The following is a 21750-nucleotide window of genomic DNA, read 5'->3' on the forward strand; positions in this document are numbered from 1 at the left end:
GCAAATTCTTCCTTCTCCTGCCTTATGGTCCTATACAGGCTCTTAAAAGATTGGATGATGCCCACGTACATTTGGGAGGTCAGTCTACTTTACTGAGTCCATGGATTCAAATGTTAATATCATCCACAAAGACCTTCACAGACACACCCAGAAATAACATTTCATCTGGGCACCCTGTGGCACAGGCAAGTTGACACATAAAATTAACCATCACAAGCCCACCCCATTGTTAATTTGGTATCCTTACACGTCTTAAACCAAACTAATCTTCAAATAAAAACAACAGTATCATAACTCTGTCTAACATGATACAGCTACCCTGGAAATGCACTAACCTCTGCCGTAAAAGAAGAGGTTAAAGTCTTTGAGTAATGTTTACTCTTCTCCTTGATATCCCATAACTGAAATACTATGATGTAAAATGAATAATACTTAGATACCATGATATATATACATGTTACATAGTAAGAGAATAAGAGAGGAAAGAAAACAAAGATATATAGCTATATATATAGATGTACACACACACACACAAATATATTCATAGCAAAACAAGAAAATACTCATGACAATTTCAGTCTTCATTTATGTAACCAGTAAAGTGGGTGTAGCTAGTATTTATAACTACCTTCTTCCACTACCCACTCTAGCCTCTTCCTTCAGCAAGCAACTCTGCTAGTTGCAGTTTTTTACCTGGCGAGGAGACCCCAAATTTCCAGTTCCGAAGGGTCTGGGCCATTTGTAGTCCCGTGTGGATTGAGTTTTTGTAGTTTTCAATTGACTTTAATCACAGGGCAAGGTAGTACTAAGATATACTCTAGCAGGGATGTCCAACCTTTTGGTGTCTCTGGGCCACACTGGAAAAAGGGTTGTCTTGGGCCACACATTAAGTACACAGACACTAATGAACACTGATGAGCAAAAAGGAAAAAAAATAGGTTTTAAGTAAATTTACGATTCTGTATTGGACCTCATTCATAGCCATCCCGGGCTGCATGCAGCCCACAGGCTGTGGGTCGGACATCCCTCCAAGGGGTCTCCTGCCTTCCAGAAATACTCTTCCTTACCTCTACTTGAAGTAGTAATCCAGTTTCCCTTAGTTAGGATCATTCACCCCAGCCAGCACCTTCTTTGCCTGCTGATTTAGAATCAAAAGGAGCCCAAAATGACTGGGTGACACTCTTAAATTCTAGTTCAGTGGAATGATTGTTGTGTCTCCTGGTAGAAGTATTTCCCCATTTGGAACCAAGCCCTCTAGACTAACACAGGACTTAAAGTCGTGGGAAAAGGAAGCAAAAATTTTGCTAGTGGGTCATTGGAGATAATCATGAATAGTCCCATTCCCACTTCCATCTCTTGATTCCTGGCCCCTATGGCTCCTAGCTATGGGAGAACAGTACCATATAATGGATGTAGATGCAAAGCATATACAGCCTTCTGGAGAACTTTACCCCAGATCTGCAAGGTATTGCCACCTAACTGGCACTGCAACTGAGTCTTCGAAAGACCATGCCACCATTCTGTCAAGCCAGCTGCTTCAGGAGGTTAGGGGACATGATAAGACCAGTAAGTTCCATGTGTATAGGCCCACTGCCATACTTCTTTCACTGTAAAGTAAGTTCTGTGATCAGAAGCCATGCTGTGTGGAACACCTTGACGGTGGATAAGCATTGTGTGAGTCCACGGGTGAGACCATGCAAGTCCATGGATAATAATTTGGGGAAAAGCATCATATAGAAGAAAAGTAAATCCATATCCAGGGGAAATATCTATTCCAGTAAGAGCAAAACACTGCCCCTTCGATGATGGAAACAAGTTTAATATAATCAGTCTGCCATCTGATAGCTGGATGGTCAACCCAGAAAATGGTGCCAAGTTGGAGACTCAGTCTTAATCTCTGCCGCTAGCTGTTTGGGCACTCAGGAGTGGCCATAGCCGGTCAGCCTTGGCGAGTGGAACTCTGTTGCTGAGCCCTTGTGTAACCTCCATCCCTGCCACCGCGGCCACTTTGTTTATGAGCCCATTGGGCAATGGTAGGAGTGGCTGGGGAAAGAGGCTGCCTGGATATCCCCTGAATGAGTCAGCTTGTCTGTGAGGCAGAAGCCATATACAGTGCACTATAATTCGTCCTTTGCTAAGTCAGCCTAAGAAATTTCTAGATACAGCTCAATTACCTCCCTTAAAAATGACATAAGAAGTTTTAAAGTAGCATTTCCCAATATATGTTCCATGTTATTTTAGTGGTTACTGATATCAAGTTGTTTCAAATTACCTTCATACCTTGTCAGATATAAGTTGATTGTATTCATGGGTCTATTTCTGGGCTCTCTATTCTGTTCTATTGATGTGTATGTATATTCCTTTAACAGTACCACACTGTCTTTGATTGCTGTAGCTTTATGGCAGATTTTGAATATAGAAAATGTGAATTCTACTTTATTCTTTTTCACAGTGTTTTGACTGTTCTTTTGTCATTCTATATAAATTTTAGAATAATCTTGTTGATAAGTACAAAAACCTTCCTAAAATTTTGTTTGTGATCATATTAAATTATAGATCAAATTGGAAGAATAGACATCTTAACAATATTGAAGCTTTATGAACATGGATATCTCCATTTATTTAGATCTTTGATTTGTTTCATGAGTGTCTTATAGATTTCCACTAACCTTATATATATATTTTGTTAGATTTATATCTAAGAACTTATTATTGTGGTGCTATTATAAATGATATTTTTTTAAATTTCAGATTTTGTTTACTTATTGCTAGTATGTAGGAACACAGTTTATTTTTGTATGTTGACCTTGTATCCTGCAACCTTGCTAAACTCAATTATTAGTTCTAGGAGGTTTTTGTGGATTCTTTGGAATTCTCCACATAAGCAACCATGTCTGCTAATGAAGGCAGTTTTATTTCTTTTTTTCTAATCTGTATTGCTTTTATTTATTTTTCTTGCCTTACTGCACTAGCTAGGTATAGCAGTGCAAGGCTGAGTAAGAGTAGTGGAAAAGATATCCTTGCCTTGCAGTCTCTCACCATTATTGTCATATATTTCATATGTGTAAGTCCATGTGAATATATATTCATATATGAATACACACACACACACACCCCCAGTACCTTGTAACTTTTATTACTTTCAATAGTTATAGATTAGTGTAATTAAAAATAAGCTTAAGATTATATTTTACCTTTATTTCTTCCATTTCTGATGCTCTTTATTTCTTTGCATAGATTTAAGTTTTTAACCTTTATCTTAATACTTCTGCCTGAAGAACTTTAACATTCCTTGTAGGGTAAATCTTTTGGTAGTGAATTCCTTTTAAAAACAACAACAACAACATATTTTCCCTCACCTAAGTATGTGTTTATTAATTTTAGAGAGAGAAGAAAGGAAAAGAGAGTGAAAAAAAAAAGCAAACCACTGATGTTAGAGAAATATCAATCAGTTGCCTCTTGTATGCGCCAAGACCAGGAATCAAACTTGCAGCCTAGGTCTGTGCCCTGACTGGGAATGAAACCTGCAACCTTTAGGAGTACGGGATGACACTCCAACCTATGGAGCCACCTGTCCTGGGCCTCTTTTGTTTTTGTTTGCCTGAGAAAGTCTTTATTTCTCCTTCATTTTTGAAGGGTATTTTTGCTCAATATAGAATTTTGGGTTGACAGTTTTTTCTTTCAACACTTTAAAGATCTCAGTTCATTGTCTTCTTGCTTGCCAGGTTTCTGACAAGAAAACCAAGAAGTTTGCTTTAATTCTTAGCTTTATTCCTTAGTGGTGTCAGTCTGCTCAGGCTGCCATAAAAGAATACCACAGAGTGGGTGGCTTAAATAACAAAAAATTTTCTCACAGTTCTGTAGGCTGTACATCTCAAATAAGAGTCCCAGCATGGTTAGTTTCTAGTGAGAGCTCTTTTTCTGGCTTGTAGTTGGCCACCTTCTCACTGTGTTCTCCAGTGGCATTTTCTCAGTGCATGCGCATAGAGAAATAGAGAGAGAGCATGTGAGCTCTCTGGTTTCTCTTCTTATAAGGACATTAATCCCACCCTAATGACCTCATTTTACTGTAATTACTTCCTTAGAGGCCCCATGTTCAAATACAGCCCCACTAGGGGGGATTAAGGCTTCAACATACCAATCTGGATGACACACAAATATTTAGTCTGTTAACAGTGGGTAAGGTGGGTTTTTCCCACCAGCTGCCTTCAAGATTTTTACTGTATTTAGCTTTCAGTAGTTTGAATATGATATGTCTAAGTGTGGTTTGTCTGACTGTTTTCCCTGCTTGGTGGTCTCTAGGTTTCTTAGATATGGAGTCAATTATTTTAAAATATGTATACTCATTATTTCCTCAAATATTTCACCTCCCCCATTCTTTTCTTCTCCTTCTGGGATTCCATGAAGGAGACTGTACATTGTTTGGTATTGTCCCTCAGCTCTTGGATGCTCTGTTGTGTTTTTCACTCTTTTTTCTCTTTATTTCTCAGTTTGTGTAATTTCTGTTGCCCTAAGTTTTCAGGCCTCCTGATTCTTTCCTTAACTGTGTAACATCTAGAGATGAGCCCTTTGAAGGCTCTCTTCATTTCTGTTAACATGTTTTTGATTTCTGGTGTTTTCACTTGACTGTTATATATATTGTCCATGTCTCTGTGAAAAATACCTATCTGATCTTGAATGATGACTACCTTTTCCATTTAAACCTTTACTGTTATCATAAATTATTTAAAATTCCCTTTCTCTGATATTTCCAATATCTCTGTCATATCTGAGTCTTGTTCTGATGATTGTTTTATCTTTTCAGGCTTTATTTTTTGTCTTTTTGTATGGCATATATATATATATTTGGAAGCCAGACATGTTATACAGAACAGTAGAAACAGAAAAACAGGCCTTTCCTGTGGAGATGTGTGTTAATCTAGTCAGAATTGGGCTGCTCTTGAAGTGTGTTAATTATGTGATTACCATTGTTGAGGTTTGTTGCTGCTATGGGCACCATAGACCTCAGTTTCCTCTAGTGACTTTGTTTTGTCTCCTCTTTTGGACTTAGGTCTTCCCTTTGTACTGTTCCCCAGAGAGAATCTGTCTCTTGCGGCTCTCTCAGCTATACTCTATTTTATTACTGGAGGTTTGTTAGCTTGCTGGTGGAACATTCTCTAATGTTCTGATTAGGTCTCACTCTTTGGAGTGCACAGTATTGGCAATTTAGGAGAATTCTGCTCCTACTTTAGGAGTAGAGCTTTTCCTTACTTCTGTTCCATTCTTTCAGTATCCACTAAGTAGTATATAACCTGAAAGCCCTTACCTTTGTGAGGTTCCCCCTCCACTTAGGTGGGATGAGGGTAGTGGCCTAGACAGAGTTCCCTTTCCGCAGCTACTGTGACATTCCACTAAGGCCCTCAGGTGGTGCCACCTGCAGATGAAGCCTTTTGTTCCCTAAAGGAGAAAGGTCTGGGCAGAATTTGCAGTGGTCGCCGTTTCTCTCTGCCAGCCAGAACCATCGCGGACACTTAACTGGACTCTCCCTGATCCTCTCTTTGAAAGCCTGGTGGAGTTCCTAGAAGAAAGGCCTATAAAAAGGGGGGAATGTCCCTACAACTGTGACTTTCAAAAGATTCACCTTTCTCATGCTGGCCCACCCTTAGCCTCCAGCAATTTGCCAAAATTTCTAGTTTAATCGTTTTACTGGCTCATATGGTATATGGTGGCTTCTGCCTCAGATAAGCAAATGCTCTGGTTCTGTGTCTCCCTAAAGGTGCCTGTTTCTCCAGATGTGCAGTGGCTTCAATTCTCTGCTTAGTTAAAAGTCATTAATTTACTGTCTGTCCAGCTTTTTCTTGCAGGAAGTTTATAGCTTGTGCAGAACACAAAGAATAATACATTATGGACCAATAGGCTATTTTATTTCTCTCACCATACCAAACCAAAACCTTTCTATTTTAGGAAAGGTAAAATATAACTTCAGTCTCCAACAATAGACAAAAAGGTTTTGTCACATAGACTAGTTTCTATTTAGTGAGTCAACCCTTTTTAGCTATCTCAATTGAAATAGATGCATTTACCGACTGGTTGTTATTTGACCTTTCTTTGCAAGCAGGTTTAGGACTAAAATGCATTTGACAGTTGAGTCCTTTTGCTTCTGGCATAGATGCTCTACTCAATGTGTTTCTCCACTCAGTTTATTCTTATATGTAGTCTTATTCCTTTTATTCATCATATTCTGCACAGGTGATTCTTTACCTCTTTGTATACTTCATAGAGCCATTCACAGTGAGCTACTTCCAAGGCCATAACAGTGTTATTCCTCTGGACATCAAAAAGAGAACAATATTTCTAAACCAGTGCCTGCTGTGACTTCTCAAAGGCTGTCACATCTTGGATGTATTTCATGGACGCATGCTTTACCTCTTCTACTTGGGCACTTTTTTGCTCAAGTTTATCAGCAAATTGTTCAACAGTGGTACCATATTTTCTAATTACATAGATAAGCAACCCAATTGCTAATATGGTAGAGAAGGTCTTTAGGGCACTCAAATATATTTCCTTGGATAGAAAATGTAAGATAAGTCAGGTAAGTCCTATGATAGCAGTTTTAGAAAAGAACTGGAAGAATTTCTCAGGAAAAAGCTCATGACCTATTTGTCTTCCATATTCAAGAAGAAGAGGTTCAGGATCAAGACTTGACTGTCCTCTGTGAAAGACCCTTGTTGTGTGCAATTCCTTGGACCTAGATGTGCTTCATTCTTCAGACAGGGAGCCACGGTAGCAACCGCAGGAAGTCCCACCTGGGACAGCATGGTCACTGGTGGTCCCTGTGTGGCTTAGTGTCCTTTAGTGTGAGATACAGCAGTAAAATGGCCACTCACAGGTCTCACACAATGACCTTTTAAAAATAAAAATCTAAACTTCTCTTAATATCTCATCGCTCATTTTTGATAAAAGCTTATTTTTCAGACAATGACTTTAATGGCTGTATAAATATGCCTTTCATTGATAGACAGTTGATGAAGTTTGTGGATGAAAAGGTAATCTTATCAGAGAAGACCAGGTAAGATTTGAAGTCTTCCATAATTGCTTAACAAACATATTAGTTCATTTAACAAATACCATTAGAGCATCTACTATGTGCTAGGCATTGTTATATATGTTAGAATAGAGCAGTGGAGAAGACAGACAGCAGCCCTGCCCTCCAAAATGTATATACTATCTGGGGAAAACAGGTAATACATAACAACAGCCAAAGAAGCAGGGAGATAGAGGTATAATGGGGGAAACAAGATGGGAAAGGCCTCTCTGAGGAGATGATATTTGAGCTGCTGGATGCTGAGAAGGCCTCTGCAAGGTCCACTGAGGGCATGTTAAATGTAAGATGCCTATTAGACATCCAAATGAGTATGTCAGATTGTCAGATGATTATATAAGCCTGGACATCAAGACTGTAGTAAGGAATCTTGGGAGTCAAAAGCATGTCAATGTTTTTGATGCTCTGGAAGTAAAGAAATCAACTTGGGAAATGGTCTGGATAGAGAATAAAAATGTAATTGATTTCTAATTTCATGACATTATTGTCAAAAAAGATGATTGATATGATTTTAATCTTTCTAAATGTATTAACAGTGTTTTGTGACCTGACATGATCTATCCTGGAGAATGTTCCATGCACACTTAAGAAAATGTGTGTTCTGTTGCAGTTAGATGAAATGTTCTGTATATGTCTGTTAAGTTCATCTGGTTTAACATGTAGTTTAAGTCCAAAGATTCTTTATTGATTTTTCTGTCTGGATGATCTATTCATTGTTTAAAGTGTGTTATTGAAGTCCCCTACTGTTATTTTATTGTTGTCTATTTCTCCCTTCAATATGTTGGTATTTGCTCTGTATTGAGGTGCTCTGATGTTGGATGCATAAGTATTTACTATTATTATAACTTCTTCATGAATTGACCCCTTTATTCTGATATAATGACCTTCTTTATCTCTTATTCCTCTTATTCTAGTTTTTTGCTTAATGTCTGTTTTGTCTGATATAAATATAGCTACCTCTCTCACCTTTGGTTTCCATTTGCGTGCAATATCTTTTTCCAGCTCTTTACTTTCAGTCTATGTTTGTCCTTAAAGCTGAAATGAGCCTCTCATAGCATATAGTTGAGTCTTATTTTTTCTAATACATTCAACCACTCTGTTTTTTGATTGGAGAATTTAGTCTCTATACATTTAAAAGTGTAACTATTAATAGGTACGGACTTACTGTTGTAATTTTGTTACCTGTTTTCCGGCTGTTGTGAGTTCCTTTGTTCCTCTCTTTCTTCCTTTGATTTGATTATTTTTTTAATGGTATGCTTTGATTCCTTTCTCTTTTTGTGTGTGTGTATCTACTGTAGCTTTGTATTTTGTTATTACAATGAGGCTAATATAAAATATCTTATACCTGATAACTTTGAATACATTCAAAAACTTTATTTTTATGCTCCCCAGTTTATGTATTTGATGTCATAATATATATTTTTATATTGTTTATCTATAACAAATCATTGTAGTTAGTTATTTTAACACTTGTTTTTTAACCTTTATCTAGAGTTATAAGTGATTCACCTACACCATTACAATATTAGAATGTTTTTAATTTAACTATATATTTCCCTTTACCAGTGAGTTTTATACTTTCAAATGTTTTCATATTACTAACTAGCATCCTTTTGCTTCAGCCTTGAAATCCCTTTAACACTTCTTGCAAAGCTGGTCTAATGGTGATGAACTCTTTCAGCTTTTGTTTGCCTGAGAAACTCTATCCATTCTTCTATTTTGAAGGACACTTTTGCTGGGTATATCATTCCTGGTTGGCAGTCTTTTCTTTCAGCACTTTGAGTATACCATTCCACTCCCTCTTTCAGCACTTCGACTATCTCATTCCATTCCATTCCATTCAAGATTTCTGCTGAAAAATCCACTTAAAGTCTTACGGGACTGCTATTATATGTAACAAATTGCTTTTCTCTTTCTGCTTTTAAGATTTTCTCTTTGTTTTTAACTTTTGACAGTTCCATAATGATGTGTCTTGGTATATGTCTCTTTAGTTCTTCCTTTTTGGTATTTTTTGGGCTTCCTAGATTTGGATGTCTGTTTCTTTCCCCAGGTTAGGGAAGTTTTCAGCCAGTATTTCTTTGGATAGCTCTCATTGCCTTTCTTTCTTCTTCTTCTGCAACCCCTATAATGCATATATTTGTCCTCTTGATGACGGTGTCAAACACCCACTCTTTTGCATTCTTTTTGTACTCGTTCCTCTGATAGGATGTTCCACTACTCTGTCTACAAGTTAGCTGATCCTTTCTCCTGCTTGCTCTAGTCTGTTGTTGAAACCCTATGGAATTTTCAGTGCAATTGTATTCTTCAGCTGTGTGCATATGTTTGGTACTTTTTAAATATTTCCTATCCCTTTGTAGAAACTGTCTCTTTTTTAGATGCTTTTTTCATCTTGTTGTCCTGCTTGGTTGCTTTTTGCTTCCTTATGTCCCATATCGTTGATTTGATTCTCGGCTTTATCCACTCTACTGTTCTTCCACCATAAATTGTTCTTTTTTCAATTAGTGTATCCTTCATTGCTGACTGAATCTTTTTATGCCTTTAAAGTCCTCACTAAGTTCCTTGAGCATCCTTGTTTTTAACCAGTGTTTTGAACTCTGCATCTGATAGATTGCTTATCTATGTTTGGTTTAGCTCTTTTTCTGGAGTTTTGATCCATTCTTTCATCTGGGCCATGTTTCTTTGTCTCCTCATTTTGGCAGCCTCCCTATGTTTGTTTCTATATATTAAGTCGAACTTCTTTGACTCTGTGTCTTGATAGTGTGGCCTAATGTAGTAGGTGTCCTGTAGAATCCAGTGGCACAGCCTCCCCTATCACGCAAGCTGGGTACTGGAGCTGCACCCTTTGTGTGGGCTGAGTACACCCTCCTCTTGTAGTTGAACCTAGGTTGCTGTTAGCAGATCAATGGAAGGGATTTGCCAAGGACAGTCAGCTGCAAGTATTGGCTATGACCACTTACCACCAACCTTTGTCCTCCATGGAGGATCAGCTGTGCAGGGGCAAGGTGGTGGTGCTCTGATATGGTCTGTAGGTGTCCACTTGGTACACTGGCCCTAGGGTGATGCAGGCCAAGGTCAGCCCCTACTTGTGTTTTTCCCAGGGCCACCTTGCCTGAGCTATAAAGCCATCTGAGATGGTTGCTACTTGTGCGGGGCTTGGAGATTCCCAGACAAAGCCAAGCTGTGAATCTAGGCTGGCTGCTGCTAGTCCCCGGCCTGGGGCTCACTGAGTCCAGCTGTTGCTTGTTTGAGAGGATTTAGGAAGTTGTGAAGCATGAGCCAAGACCAATCATTCATATGGAGAAGCAGCTTGCATGGGCCCATAAGTTGGGTGAGGCAGTTTCTGGGAATCTCCAAGGAGGGTCAAACAGTGTTAGCCAGGTTGATAGAGTCTCTGATATGGTACCAACTTGCTGGCTACATTGTGTGGCAGGGATGGGGGGCATTGGTTAGAAAAGGGACAATGGCCTCTGCTTGCCTTGATGCCAGACACTTCAGTCTCTCCCTGTATACCACTGGTGCCTTTCAAGCACCTACCCTGATGCTGGAGCTCAGAGAGAGTGAGTCTGAGGAGGTAGGTAGGTCTGTGGGTGGGTTATTTACGAGGAACTGCTTGGGGCTCCCGAAGTTTTTTCCACTGACTCAATCCCTGCTGGTTTTTGCAGCCAGAAGTTGTGGGGACTTATCTTCCTGGTACTGGAATTATGAGCTGGGGTACCTTGTGTGGGGCTGGGAATCCTTGCTCCTGAGGTATCCTTCCCAAATTTTTATCCACCACATGTGGGTGAGGGACCAGCCTATTCTGCATCTGCACAACTCCTACCAGTCTGGATGGATGTGGTTTCTTTAATTCCATAGTTGTCAGACTTCCATTCAACTCGATTTCTGATGGTTCCAAGTGTTGATTGTTCTATATTTAAGTTGTAATTTGGATGTGGTTATGCAAAGAAGCGGGCCATGTCTGCCTATGCCACCATCTTGACCAGCAGTCCTAATGTCCCTGCACTCATTTAAAAATTGCTTCTTTGTTTGCTATAGTTCTGTGGGAATGTGAATGTAAGCTCCATTGGCTATCAGAGCCAGTGATCCAGGGGCCCAGCCCTCAGATGGCAGTCACAAAAACTGGCATGCCAGATGTGTACACCAACTTCTAGAGATGGTGGCAATCTGGTTTTATTATTGGAGCAAGCTGAAGGAGGAAGGTTAGGTAACGGCCAACTAGGTCCCCCAAACTTCTGGAGGTTTGCCACCAGCCCCTAGATGCATGCTGAATGAGAAGCCAAACCCTCAGGCAGCTGCTTGTAAAGTATGCAGTCAAACCCCTTTTAGGAAAAGACTAGGAGGTGGGCATTTTTGCCTGTTTTCCCTTAGGCTGAACCATATGGAGACAGCCAGTGAAATCTCACCCATCCATTAAGAACTGTTTCTTTGTTGTAGTGGTGTGTCTCATGGACATAAGCCCCATTGTTTTTCAGAGCTACATGTTTTTGGGCCCATCCCTTGGGTGGTGGTTTTAAAAATCATGGTTCTACTTGTATATAAAATCCATATGTCCAAATCCATATGACATATTATGCAGCCATTAAAGGGAAGGGTGACTGCCCTGGGACATTTTTCTAAGATGAATTAAGCTCTAGTAATAATGATAGCTCTTACTCTGTTTTAAAAAATCATTTCTAAAAAGATACATAAGAACTTGCTACTAGTAAGGAGGGAATACAGTGGGCTGGGGAACAAGAATGGGAAAGGAAACTTTGTTGTATACCATTTTCATCAAAAATTTCTACATAAATGTACAACTCAAACTTAATTTTAAGAAAGTTTTTAACAAATGGAGTTCTAGTAGGTAGATACACTTTGACCCCTCACACAACCAAAAGGAAGACAACAACAAATTTAAAAACAAAAAACAATCAGAACTGTCAGAAAATCAAACTGTGTGGAAGTCCAACAACCAAGGAGCTAAAGAAGAAACATTCATCCAGACCAGTAGGAGGGGCAGAAAGGGGGCCTGGCAAGGCAGCAGCTGGACAACCAGGCAGGCAAGTTGGCAGGTGGTGTATGGGGCGGTCCCACATTTGCATGGAGATAAACCAGGAGGAAGAAGTGGGAAGCGAGACAGACCATGCAACCCAGGGTTCCAGTGCAAGAAAAGCAAGCCTCAAAACCTCTGGCTATAAAAACCTGTGGCGGTTGCAGTGGCAGGAGAAACTCCTAGCCTCACAGGAGAGTTCTTTGGAGAGACCCACAGGATTCTAGAACATACACAAACCCACCCACCCAAGAATCAGCACCAGAAGGGCCCAATTTGCTTTTGGATGGCAGGGGAAGTGACTGAGAGCTGAGCAAGCAGCATTGTTCTCTGACCCGTCCCCCACATACAGCACCACAATGCAGCGATGTGAGTTGCCCCACCGTGGCTTTGCTCCTTACAATGTTACAGGTGCACTGAGACAAAGAAATATGGTCCAAATGAAAGAACAGATCAGCACTCCAGAAAAAATACAACTAAGTGATGAAGAGATAGCCAACCTATCAGATGCACAGTTCAAAACACTGGTATTCAGCATGCGTATAGAAATGGTCAAGTATGGTCAGAAAATAGAGGAAAAAGTGAAAGCTATGCAAAATGAAATAAAGAAAAATATAAGGGAACCAGGAGTAAAGGGAAGGAAACTGGGACTCAAATCAATGATTTGGAGCAGAAGGAAGCAATAAACATTCAGCTAGAACAGAATGAAGAAACAAGAATTCAAAAAAATGAAGAGAGGCTTAGGAACTTCTGGGACAACTTTAAACGTTCCAACATCCGAATCATAGGGGTGCCAGAAGGAAAAGAGGAAGAGCAAGAAATTGAAAACTTACTTGAAAATATAATTAAGGAGAACTTCTCCAATCTGTCCAAGGAAATAGACTTCCAGAAAGTCCAGGAAACTCAAGAGTCCCAAAGAAGCTGGACCCAAGGAAAGACACACCAAGGCACATCACAATTGTATTACCCAAGATTAAAGATAAGGAGAGAATCTTAAAAGCAGCAAGAGAAAAGGAGAGAATCACCTATGAAGGAGTTCCCATAAGACTGTCAGCTGATTTCTGGAAAGAAACCTTGCAGACAAGAAGGGGCTGGCAAGGAGTAATCAAAGTCATGAAAGGCAAGGACCTACATCCAAGAGTACTGTATCCAGCAAAGCTCTCATTTAGAATGGAAGGGCAGATAAAGTGCTTCCTAGCTAAGGTCAAGTTAAAGGAGTTCATCATCACCAAGACCTTATTATATGAAATGTTCAAGGGACTTATTTAAGAAAAAGATGATGATCAAAACAATGAACAGTAAAATGACAACAAATTCACAACTATCAACAACTGAACCTAAAAAAACAAAAACAAACTAAGCAAACAACAAGAACAGGAACAAAATCACAGAAATAGAGATCACGTTGAGGGAGATCAGCAGGGAGGGGGAGGGGAAAGAACAGGGGAAAAGGTACAGGGAATAAGCAGCATAAATAGTAAGTACAAAATAGACAGGGGAAGGTGAAGAATAGTATAGGGAACGGAGAAGCCAAATAACTTATATGTGCAAACCATGGACATCAACTAAGGGGGGGGGGATGTAAGATGGAAGGGGGGACGCAGGGTGAAAGGAAATAAAGGGGAGAAAATAAATGGGACAACTGTAATAGCATCACCAACAAAATGTATAGTTTTTTAAAAAATGGAGTTCTAGATGTGCAGTCCAAATCCTTTGCTCCTGAGGGAGAAGCTGCAGGTTGGGTGTTCCCTCCCTATTGTATGGCGCTCTGCCAGAGATGAGTTTATGGCAAGAATGTGCCTCCACCTTTTATATCCATTTTAACGTGGATATTTTCTCATTTGCCCGATTTGGAAAAGTCACTCAGCTAGTTTCTGGATTTCTTCCAGAGGGAATTGCTCCATATGTAGCTGTCTATTAAGTGCATCCAAAGGAGAAGGGAAGTTCAGGAGCCTCCTATGTTGCCCTTTTGGTCTTTCCTCAGCATTTTTACAATTTTTTTTCAGAGAGAACTAGAGAAGCACAAAAGAATTAAGAGGAACCAGCAGCTGGAAGCAGTAGCCAAAGATCATTATGAAAGGGTGTTGCTAAGGAAAAAAGGTCTGGAGCCTTGGAAGAGATTGAGAATTCAAAGCAAGCAAAATATGCAGGTATAATGTATACTCCTACCCTCCAAAATTTGAAAATGGACTTTTCAAATAGGATAAACACCATATTAGGTTTTAGGTGTTGTTTGGTGATTTAGAAGCCAGAAGGATAAATGAATTGAGTATTTGTATTTATGTAGTTTTGATAAAAGTTTAGATTTGGTCTTCCAAGGCGGAGAAAGATTTCTGTGATTGAATAAGTTTTTAAAAACTGAGCAAATATTTTATTATAGACCTTCAAGGTAAGACAAATAGAGGCCTCTCTTATTATTAGCAGTGTTTAACAGAGAGAAAACTAATTACCATAAGGTCTGTTATCAGGTTTTTGCTGCAATAACAAACAGCCCCCAAATATCAGTGGCATGTAACTCAAGCATTTATTTCTCACTCACATGTCTGTGAAACAGTTATGGATTAGGTTCAGATCTCTTCATAGCCTCTCTTTCTGGCTCCAGCAGTTATTCACAGCATGTTTTTCATGTTGCCAATGTCAGAGGTATAAAGGCCAAAACCCTGTTATGTAAATCAATATGAAACTTCTGCTTGTGTCATGTTTACTAACATTCTGTTGGCCAAAGCAAGTCATAGGGCTAAACTAATAGTGATTGAGGGGTGAAAGAGGCTTATCTACTCCATTAGGAGGCACTGTGAAATCACACGCAAGGACACATCCGTGTGAGGGAGGAACATCAATCAGCTGCCTCCCATCTGCACCCCAACCAGGGATCTAACCTGCAACCTGGGTATGTGCCCTGACCAGGGATCACACCCACAGCCTTTTGATGTACAGGATGACACTCCAACCAACCGAGCCACCCAGCCAGGGCTGGTTCTTGTTTGAGGGGTCTTTTTGTTTGTTTTTTTTAATAATGAATATTGCTTTAAGAAAAAAAAAAAGATTTTATTTACTTTTAGCCAGAGAGGAAGGGAGGGAGACAGAGAGGGAGAGAAACATCAATGTGTTGGTTACCTCTCATGTGCCCCCTACTGGGGACCTGGCCCACAACCCAGGCCTGTGCCCTGGCTGGGAATCGAACCGGCAACGATTTGGTTCACAGGCCAGCACTCAGTCCACTGAGTCACACCAGCCATGGCGTGTTCCTTGTTTTTGGCTGAGTAAAATCAAGAAAGGTATGTAATTTAGAAACAAAAAGATTCTTGGGTGAATAACCAAACTGAATTTTTAAAAATTCATTCAGAAGAATGTAAAAATAGAAACAGGAGTTCAAGCTCAAAATAACAATTATAGGCTTTCTATTTAGAAAACCTATTTAAAATAAAAACAGGAGATCACAGATCTGAAACCAGCATTTTCAAAATTTCTTGTTCATGAAACGATCTGGAAAACTTATAAAAATGCACGTTCCTGGTCCCATGTCCTAGGGCAGGGGATGGGAGAACGGGGGCAGGTATCAGGGAATCTTCATTTTTAAAATGCAGCCCAGGGGATTTTGATACACGTGGTCTCAGCACCATATTTTGAGATTCAAGTCTCTAGTTCATACAAGTGTATTTGTTTCCTATTGCTGTTATAGCAAATTACTACAATCTTAGTTGTTTAAAACAACACAGATTTATTATCTTAAAATTCTGGAGGTCAGAAGTCCAGAATTGGACTTACTAGGCTAAGGTCAAACTGTGAGCAGGACAAGTTCCTTCTGGAGGTTCCAAGGGGAAAATCTGTTTCTTTCCCTTTTTTAAGCTTCTAATAGTTGCCTGCATTCCATTGCTCATAGCCTCTTCCTCAGGTCATTCTTATCCTTCCTGATCCTCCTGTCTCCCTCTGCTAAGGACCCTTGTGATTACATTTAGGGCTCTCCCATACAATCCAAGACAATCTCTCCATTTTAAAATCCTTCACTTTGTCACATCTGCAAAATCCTTCTTACCTGGTAAGGTCACCTATTTACAGGTTCCAGAGATCAAGACAAGGCCATCCTTGAGGGACCACTATTCAGCCTACCACAACAAGATAATAAAATCTAGAATATTAATAATTCTCTCCATCTCTTTCAATTTGTAGATAAGTGAACTGACTTGCACACAGAGCATTGGTTGCAAAGCTAGAGTGGAGCTCAGCACCATCTTCTTCTAAGAGTCCTGCCCAGTTCTGGGATGCCTTGTGCTGTGTAGGAACCAGAGGTGGATGTAGGTGCCAACCACCAACTGGAAGTAAAAAAATAAAATAAAAAAGTAAAGCGAAGAGTTCTGGAGAACAGTAAGAGGAAGGAGTAGCTTCTCACCCATCAGAGTTGGCTTTCAGGAAGGGATAAGAAAAAAATCAAGAAAGGAGTAGGGTCCAGTTAAACAATTCCCAGTTTCTTTATAACACTTTCTTCAGAAGGGTTATCTAGCATTTTCTCTTAAACTCACATGTGCTTGTTTTTGTTGTTTTTTAAAAGATTTTATTTATGTTTAGAGAAGGAAAGGGAGGAAGAAAGGGAGAGAAACATTAATATGTGGTTGCCTCTTGAGCGCCCCCTACTGGGGGCCTGGCCCACAACCCAGGCATGTGTCCTGACTGGCACTCTAACTGGCAACTTTTTAGTTCGCAAGCAGGCTCTCAAGCCACTGAGCCACGCCAGCCAGGACACCTGTGCTTGTTAGACAAACAAACAAAACTTCCATGACTGAACTCTTTTCTAAATAAGATTTTATTGGTCCCAGTGCCAGCCCAAAGAAGACGGGTCTTGGGGCATAGAGTCTAAATCACCAGGAGCATGACTAGGTGGAAAAGACAGCGTGTCCATGGTCCCAGAGTTTTGCAGGCATTTTTGTACATCAGTTAGAGGGAGGGAGGAGAAAGAAGTAGACAAAGAATTTTCATTAGCTCTAGGCAGAGGGGCTGGAGAGCATGAAGTGGGACTAGATAAAGAAGTGTTCACTCCTGTAGAGGGGCTGTGGGCAACAGTCTGGAAAGCACACGTGTAAACAAGCTGAGGCTCCTGGAGTTAGATGGCACCTGGCTAAAATAATCTGTGGAAGTAGCCACCCAGAAATTAATCTGAAGTGCCAACAGTCAACAGAAGGAATGTGAGCAGTATGAACAGACTGGCAGTTATGTCTCTCTCCCTTTCTAGCCACTAATTTAATTCAGAACATCTCAGTATTTTCTCCTTCTCACTCTGTATTCCATTTAGTCCAACAACCACTTTGAGAAGTTTTAAGGAACCTTCTGAGAATCTTTTTTCTCTTTCTGGTTCTGTTTTCCCAGAGGAAGAGGAGAAGGGAGGGGAGGAGGCTTGTGTTTCTGGCTGCCCTTGCCTTTTGGCTCCCAGACGGGGAGGAGCCAGGACATGCAGCCATCTCAGGTGCCAGAGAGACCGCCTTTGATGGTCATTCTGACCAAGGAATAAGACCTTCAAGGGAGTCACTGGGATCAGTCACACTCACATTGCTGGGGGGCCAGACAAAGATTAGAAAAATATGTAATTGGAGAGGACAGAGAGAGAAGGATTTCTTCCTCCTACCTCTTGAAAGAATGTAACAGTTACTTTGTAAAATCTCTGAGCTCTGAGTTTTATGTTTACTTTGATAGAATGATGCTCTGAGCCTTTTAAGTTGGTAAGATATTAAATGATTCATCATGTTATTTTTCTATCAAATGGTTTTGTGGTTTATTGATAATGTCTAAATTTCAGTACTGGTGACAGCTCATTCTACAAAACTAATTGAGAGTATTAGTGTTTCCTCAATTAGGCAGTGGTTAAGTACATAAAGAAGAGAGGTTTGTTATGGAGTTGCTGTCTAAGCTCCAACAGAACAAACTGAGAATGTTGCCAGCCGCCCACTTCAAAACTCAATGCAAGTGAAATAATGGCTTTGGAGGTTGTTTATTCCAGTTTCCTAATAACCAGCCAGTTGCTATGGTCTTCAGGGAGTCAGCATTGAAAGGCTATGCATGAGATGAATCTAAAACGCCCATAAAATATGGTCCATAGTCAAAGCTTTTGGTATATAGACTATTCTCTCTAGTAACTGCCTATATGTGGTTTGCAGCATTATTTGTCAAAGGAATGTGTTTCCTTAAGTGATTTAAGATAAAAGGAATCATTTCCTTATTTAAAAAATTGTCCAGGTGGCCAAAGAACATCACTCCTTGGCCCTACAGAGGAAATGCCTGCTCACCTGGTTCCAGTGTAGTCAGGAAAGCCTGGCAAGGAAGACTGCCCAGGCCGAGCAGTTTTATTCGCAAACATTGCTCAGGAGAGTCCTCCGGAGCTGGCTACAGGTAAGGCCACAGGGGAGGGAGCTTTAAATACATGTCTCTACTCGATCCTGTGTAAGAGAACTAGATGTAGTCCAGAATGTGCAGTCATTATGTTTTTTGAAGAACAATATAAAATAGTCAATCCAAATCACTGCCTTGAAATGAACATGAAATTTTCAGTTTTTTCTTAAGTTTTTTCTAAGTGTAAAATCTTAAGCATGCTTTTCTTTTTATACAGTGTTTATCAATTATAATTATCAATTATAATGTGTCATTACATCAGCTTTTGATTTTATACTCCTTTCTTATCCCCTAATTGCTCAAGTGATTTTACTAGAAACCTACCCCCGCAATCTTAGACCCGTTTCTACCCCTCTGGCTCCATTATTACTTCCTTCATACATTAGAGGATTTTTTTTATTTTGACTGCCCTGTTCTCTCTTTATGCCTCTAGTGTCCTTCGTTTTGTGTTTGTTCAGTTCTTCCTCTTTTGTGCTATTTGCCCTAATTCTTTGTGACACTATTTGACTCACTTCTGTTCCTTCCCTCACCCCCAGCACCTGACTGACCTGGAGGAAGAAGTACAAAACCTGTGCAAACATTTTCTTCAAAAGAAGATTTTCAGGGCCTGGTTTAACATGGTCAGGGAGGCCAAGATCGATTCTCAGAGCAAGCACAAGATTGCAGCAGAGCATAGTGACAGGTGAGGTTTGGATGTCTGAGGAAATTCACTCATTGACTTCACAATCACCCTGCAACACATCCTATACCTGGAACATGCCTAGAAAAGATGAGTTGGAGACTGGAGAGCTGGGCGGTCAGACGCCACGTAGAGGGCGGAGCTCCAGCCAGCCCCCGACTACCTGCGACTCCAGGACCCCCATCATTAATACGAAGAGGATGCCTGCATTCTCTGCCTCACAGATTGGCACACAAATAAGATTGCGTGCAATACAGAGTTAAGATTATGGATTCAAATTATGAAACAGACTTAAGCAAATGTATGTATTCTTTATTCCCTGGGGAGTAAGATATCTGATATATTTTTCTTTGTAATTTTAAGTGTTTTAGATAGAAATGCTCTAAATTCTACTATGCAGTTCCTTTGACAGTATACAAATGATCTGTGCTTTTCTGGTGACTGGATGCATTCCCTGTGAGCACAGTGTGGAGGGCAGATGCCTCCACGTCCTGCCATCCTGTCCACAGAGGTGTCACCTGCCCCCAGCAGGTTTCCCTGACCGCCTGTGACCTGTCAGTCTCTCCCACCCACTTCTGTTGCTTTCTTGTCCTTTTGTTTGTTTGTTTGTTTTTTCCCATTACCATTTAATCCCCTTAGCTTTATTTTCTTTACGGCATTTCTCAATCTGAATTCCAGTTGTGATGTCCATACCTTTTTTTATGTTTTATTTGCGTAAGGAGGATTATAAAGTTTTTAATGTGGAAAGTCAACTTTCCCTTAGTATTTCACATTTTTTCCTTTTTTATCTTAAAGGAGGATTCTGCGGATCACATTTCAGACATGGAAGAAGTTTGTAAAATTTATGAAAGAGGAAAGAGTAAGAGAAGAAAGGCGACAGCAACTCCGTAAGAAGGTGGCTGAGATTCTTCCCGACTTCCAGGTGCCAGCACCGCCGTGACTCTGCGCTGTGCCGGCACATACTTGGCCCTGTAAGGGGAATCTGTGGTGCGCAGTGAGCACCGGCCCGCAGTGCTTAGGAAGGAAATGTCCATCAGTCCCTAACACATCCCTATCATTGCCGCCCACGCACACACACCTGCATCTAGCTGGTTATGTTCTATCAGATACTCTTGGATCACGGGGATTATTTTGAATTTGTACTTCCTTCTTTTATTTCTCTTGGGTTGCTAATCGGTTCACTGAAGTATTTATCACAGCAGGATCATCCAAAGGAACTGTTCCTGTTCCACTGTTCAAATGCGTCGTATATATTTTTAGCATCATAAACTTTACAAAGGATGAGTATTTGCTTGCCTGAGCTTGTGGGGGAAAATGTGTCCTTACAGTTTAATATGACCTGTTGACAAATGTAACTTTAATTAAATAGAAATTAAAAATAGTAAGTGCATAGAAAAGGAGTCATACACGGTCAGGCAGCTAAAATCTTCATTCTGCCAGACTCCATCCTTTTGGCCCACCCCAGATGGAAAACCGAGTATCAAAAGGTACTCTATGCAACTGCTGCAAGGGTACCAACGTCCTCTAATTTCAGAGAAATTAGGGCACCGAAGAACTGCTTTTCTGTGTACCTAATAAGCAGGAAGTTCAGCAATTTTTTTAAGCATCTGTTCAGTTGCAACCTCTAAGTAATACTTGATCTGGCTTCTAGACCTCACTTCAGCTTGATCTGTGTGTTGAGATATTTATCTTGAATTCAAAGAATGTTTTAACCTTTAAGGTGCTAAAGATTGTAAGGACGATCCCTTCTGTGAACTGAATTATCTGCTAGAAAAAAAATTTTTTCATTGCAAAACACATTTATTCCAACAATTTCAGGTAGTAGGTAAATGCACACAGTAAAAAGTCCCTTGCAGCCATGAGCTATTAAATTGCAAATACGAGTTGATAAAAGTAAAATTCTGTGTGTTCAATAAATTATCATCTCTTCCTAGGATATCTAGCTATACCACTTGCAAAATGGCTTCTGTCCTTCTTTTGTAGGGAAGATGTGTGATTTACTCAGATATAAAAACACCCTAAACTGATTTATTTCTTCTGTAATATCCCTGTCCCCACTCCTTTTCCTTTAACATGACTCTACAGTTGTCATCTGAAAACTCTTTTAAGACTAGTGGCCACTAAAGAAAATGGGACTATAAGTAACTCATATTAAATCTCTTTCCATCTAACCCACCGTTTATACTTAATTGTATGTAATACAGGTAGAGAATATTGGCTGATATTAGTACCCAGAACTCAAATACCAATTTTATTTTAGTACCAAGCCTTTACATAAGGATGAATCCAAGTAAACATGCCAGGAGCCTAAATAAACTCATAAACTTAACTTTTCTCTCTTAAGCTTTCTTCTGTTTTTAATTCACCTCAAGCATCATTTGGAAAGTGAGTCTTTATGCAGCCCATATTCTGATTAAGCCAGTAAGAACTTTTTACCTACTTATAGAACCTTCTAAAGGGACATAGGAAAAACACTTAGTAAATGACCTATGTTTCTTGCTGGGCCATCGTAAAGACATGATTTATGTCTTTAATACTGCTAATTCTATTACTGCTAACAAAGTGCCCAATAAACAGTATCCG

The 21750-nt window shown here is 40.0% G+C and overlaps 1 protein-coding gene across 1 annotated transcript in view; it reads left to right on the forward strand.

Moving 5' to 3' along the window:
* Positions 1–20107, forward strand: part of CCDC191 (coiled-coil domain containing 191) — a 77176-nt gene extending 57069 nt beyond the window's left edge. The window contains exons 14-17 of the mRNA XM_054577282.1: positions 14117–14260; positions 18336–18488; positions 19025–19170; positions 19963–20107. Of these exons, the coding sequence (XP_054433257.1) occupies positions 14117–14260; positions 18336–18488; positions 19025–19170; positions 19963–20107 (588 nt within the window). The remainder of the gene's footprint in view (positions 1–14116; positions 14261–18335; positions 18489–19024; positions 19171–19962) is intronic.
* The last annotated feature ends 1643 nt before the right edge of the window (positions 20108–21750 follow it).

This window comes from Pteronotus mesoamericanus, unplaced genomic scaffold, assembly GCF_021234165.1.
Source record: "Pteronotus mesoamericanus isolate MK-2021 breed Mesoamerican mustached bat unplaced genomic scaffold, CSHL_Meso_final contig_42, whole genome shotgun sequence".
NCBI lineage: Eukaryota > Metazoa > Chordata > Mammalia > Chiroptera > Mormoopidae > Pteronotus > Pteronotus mesoamericanus.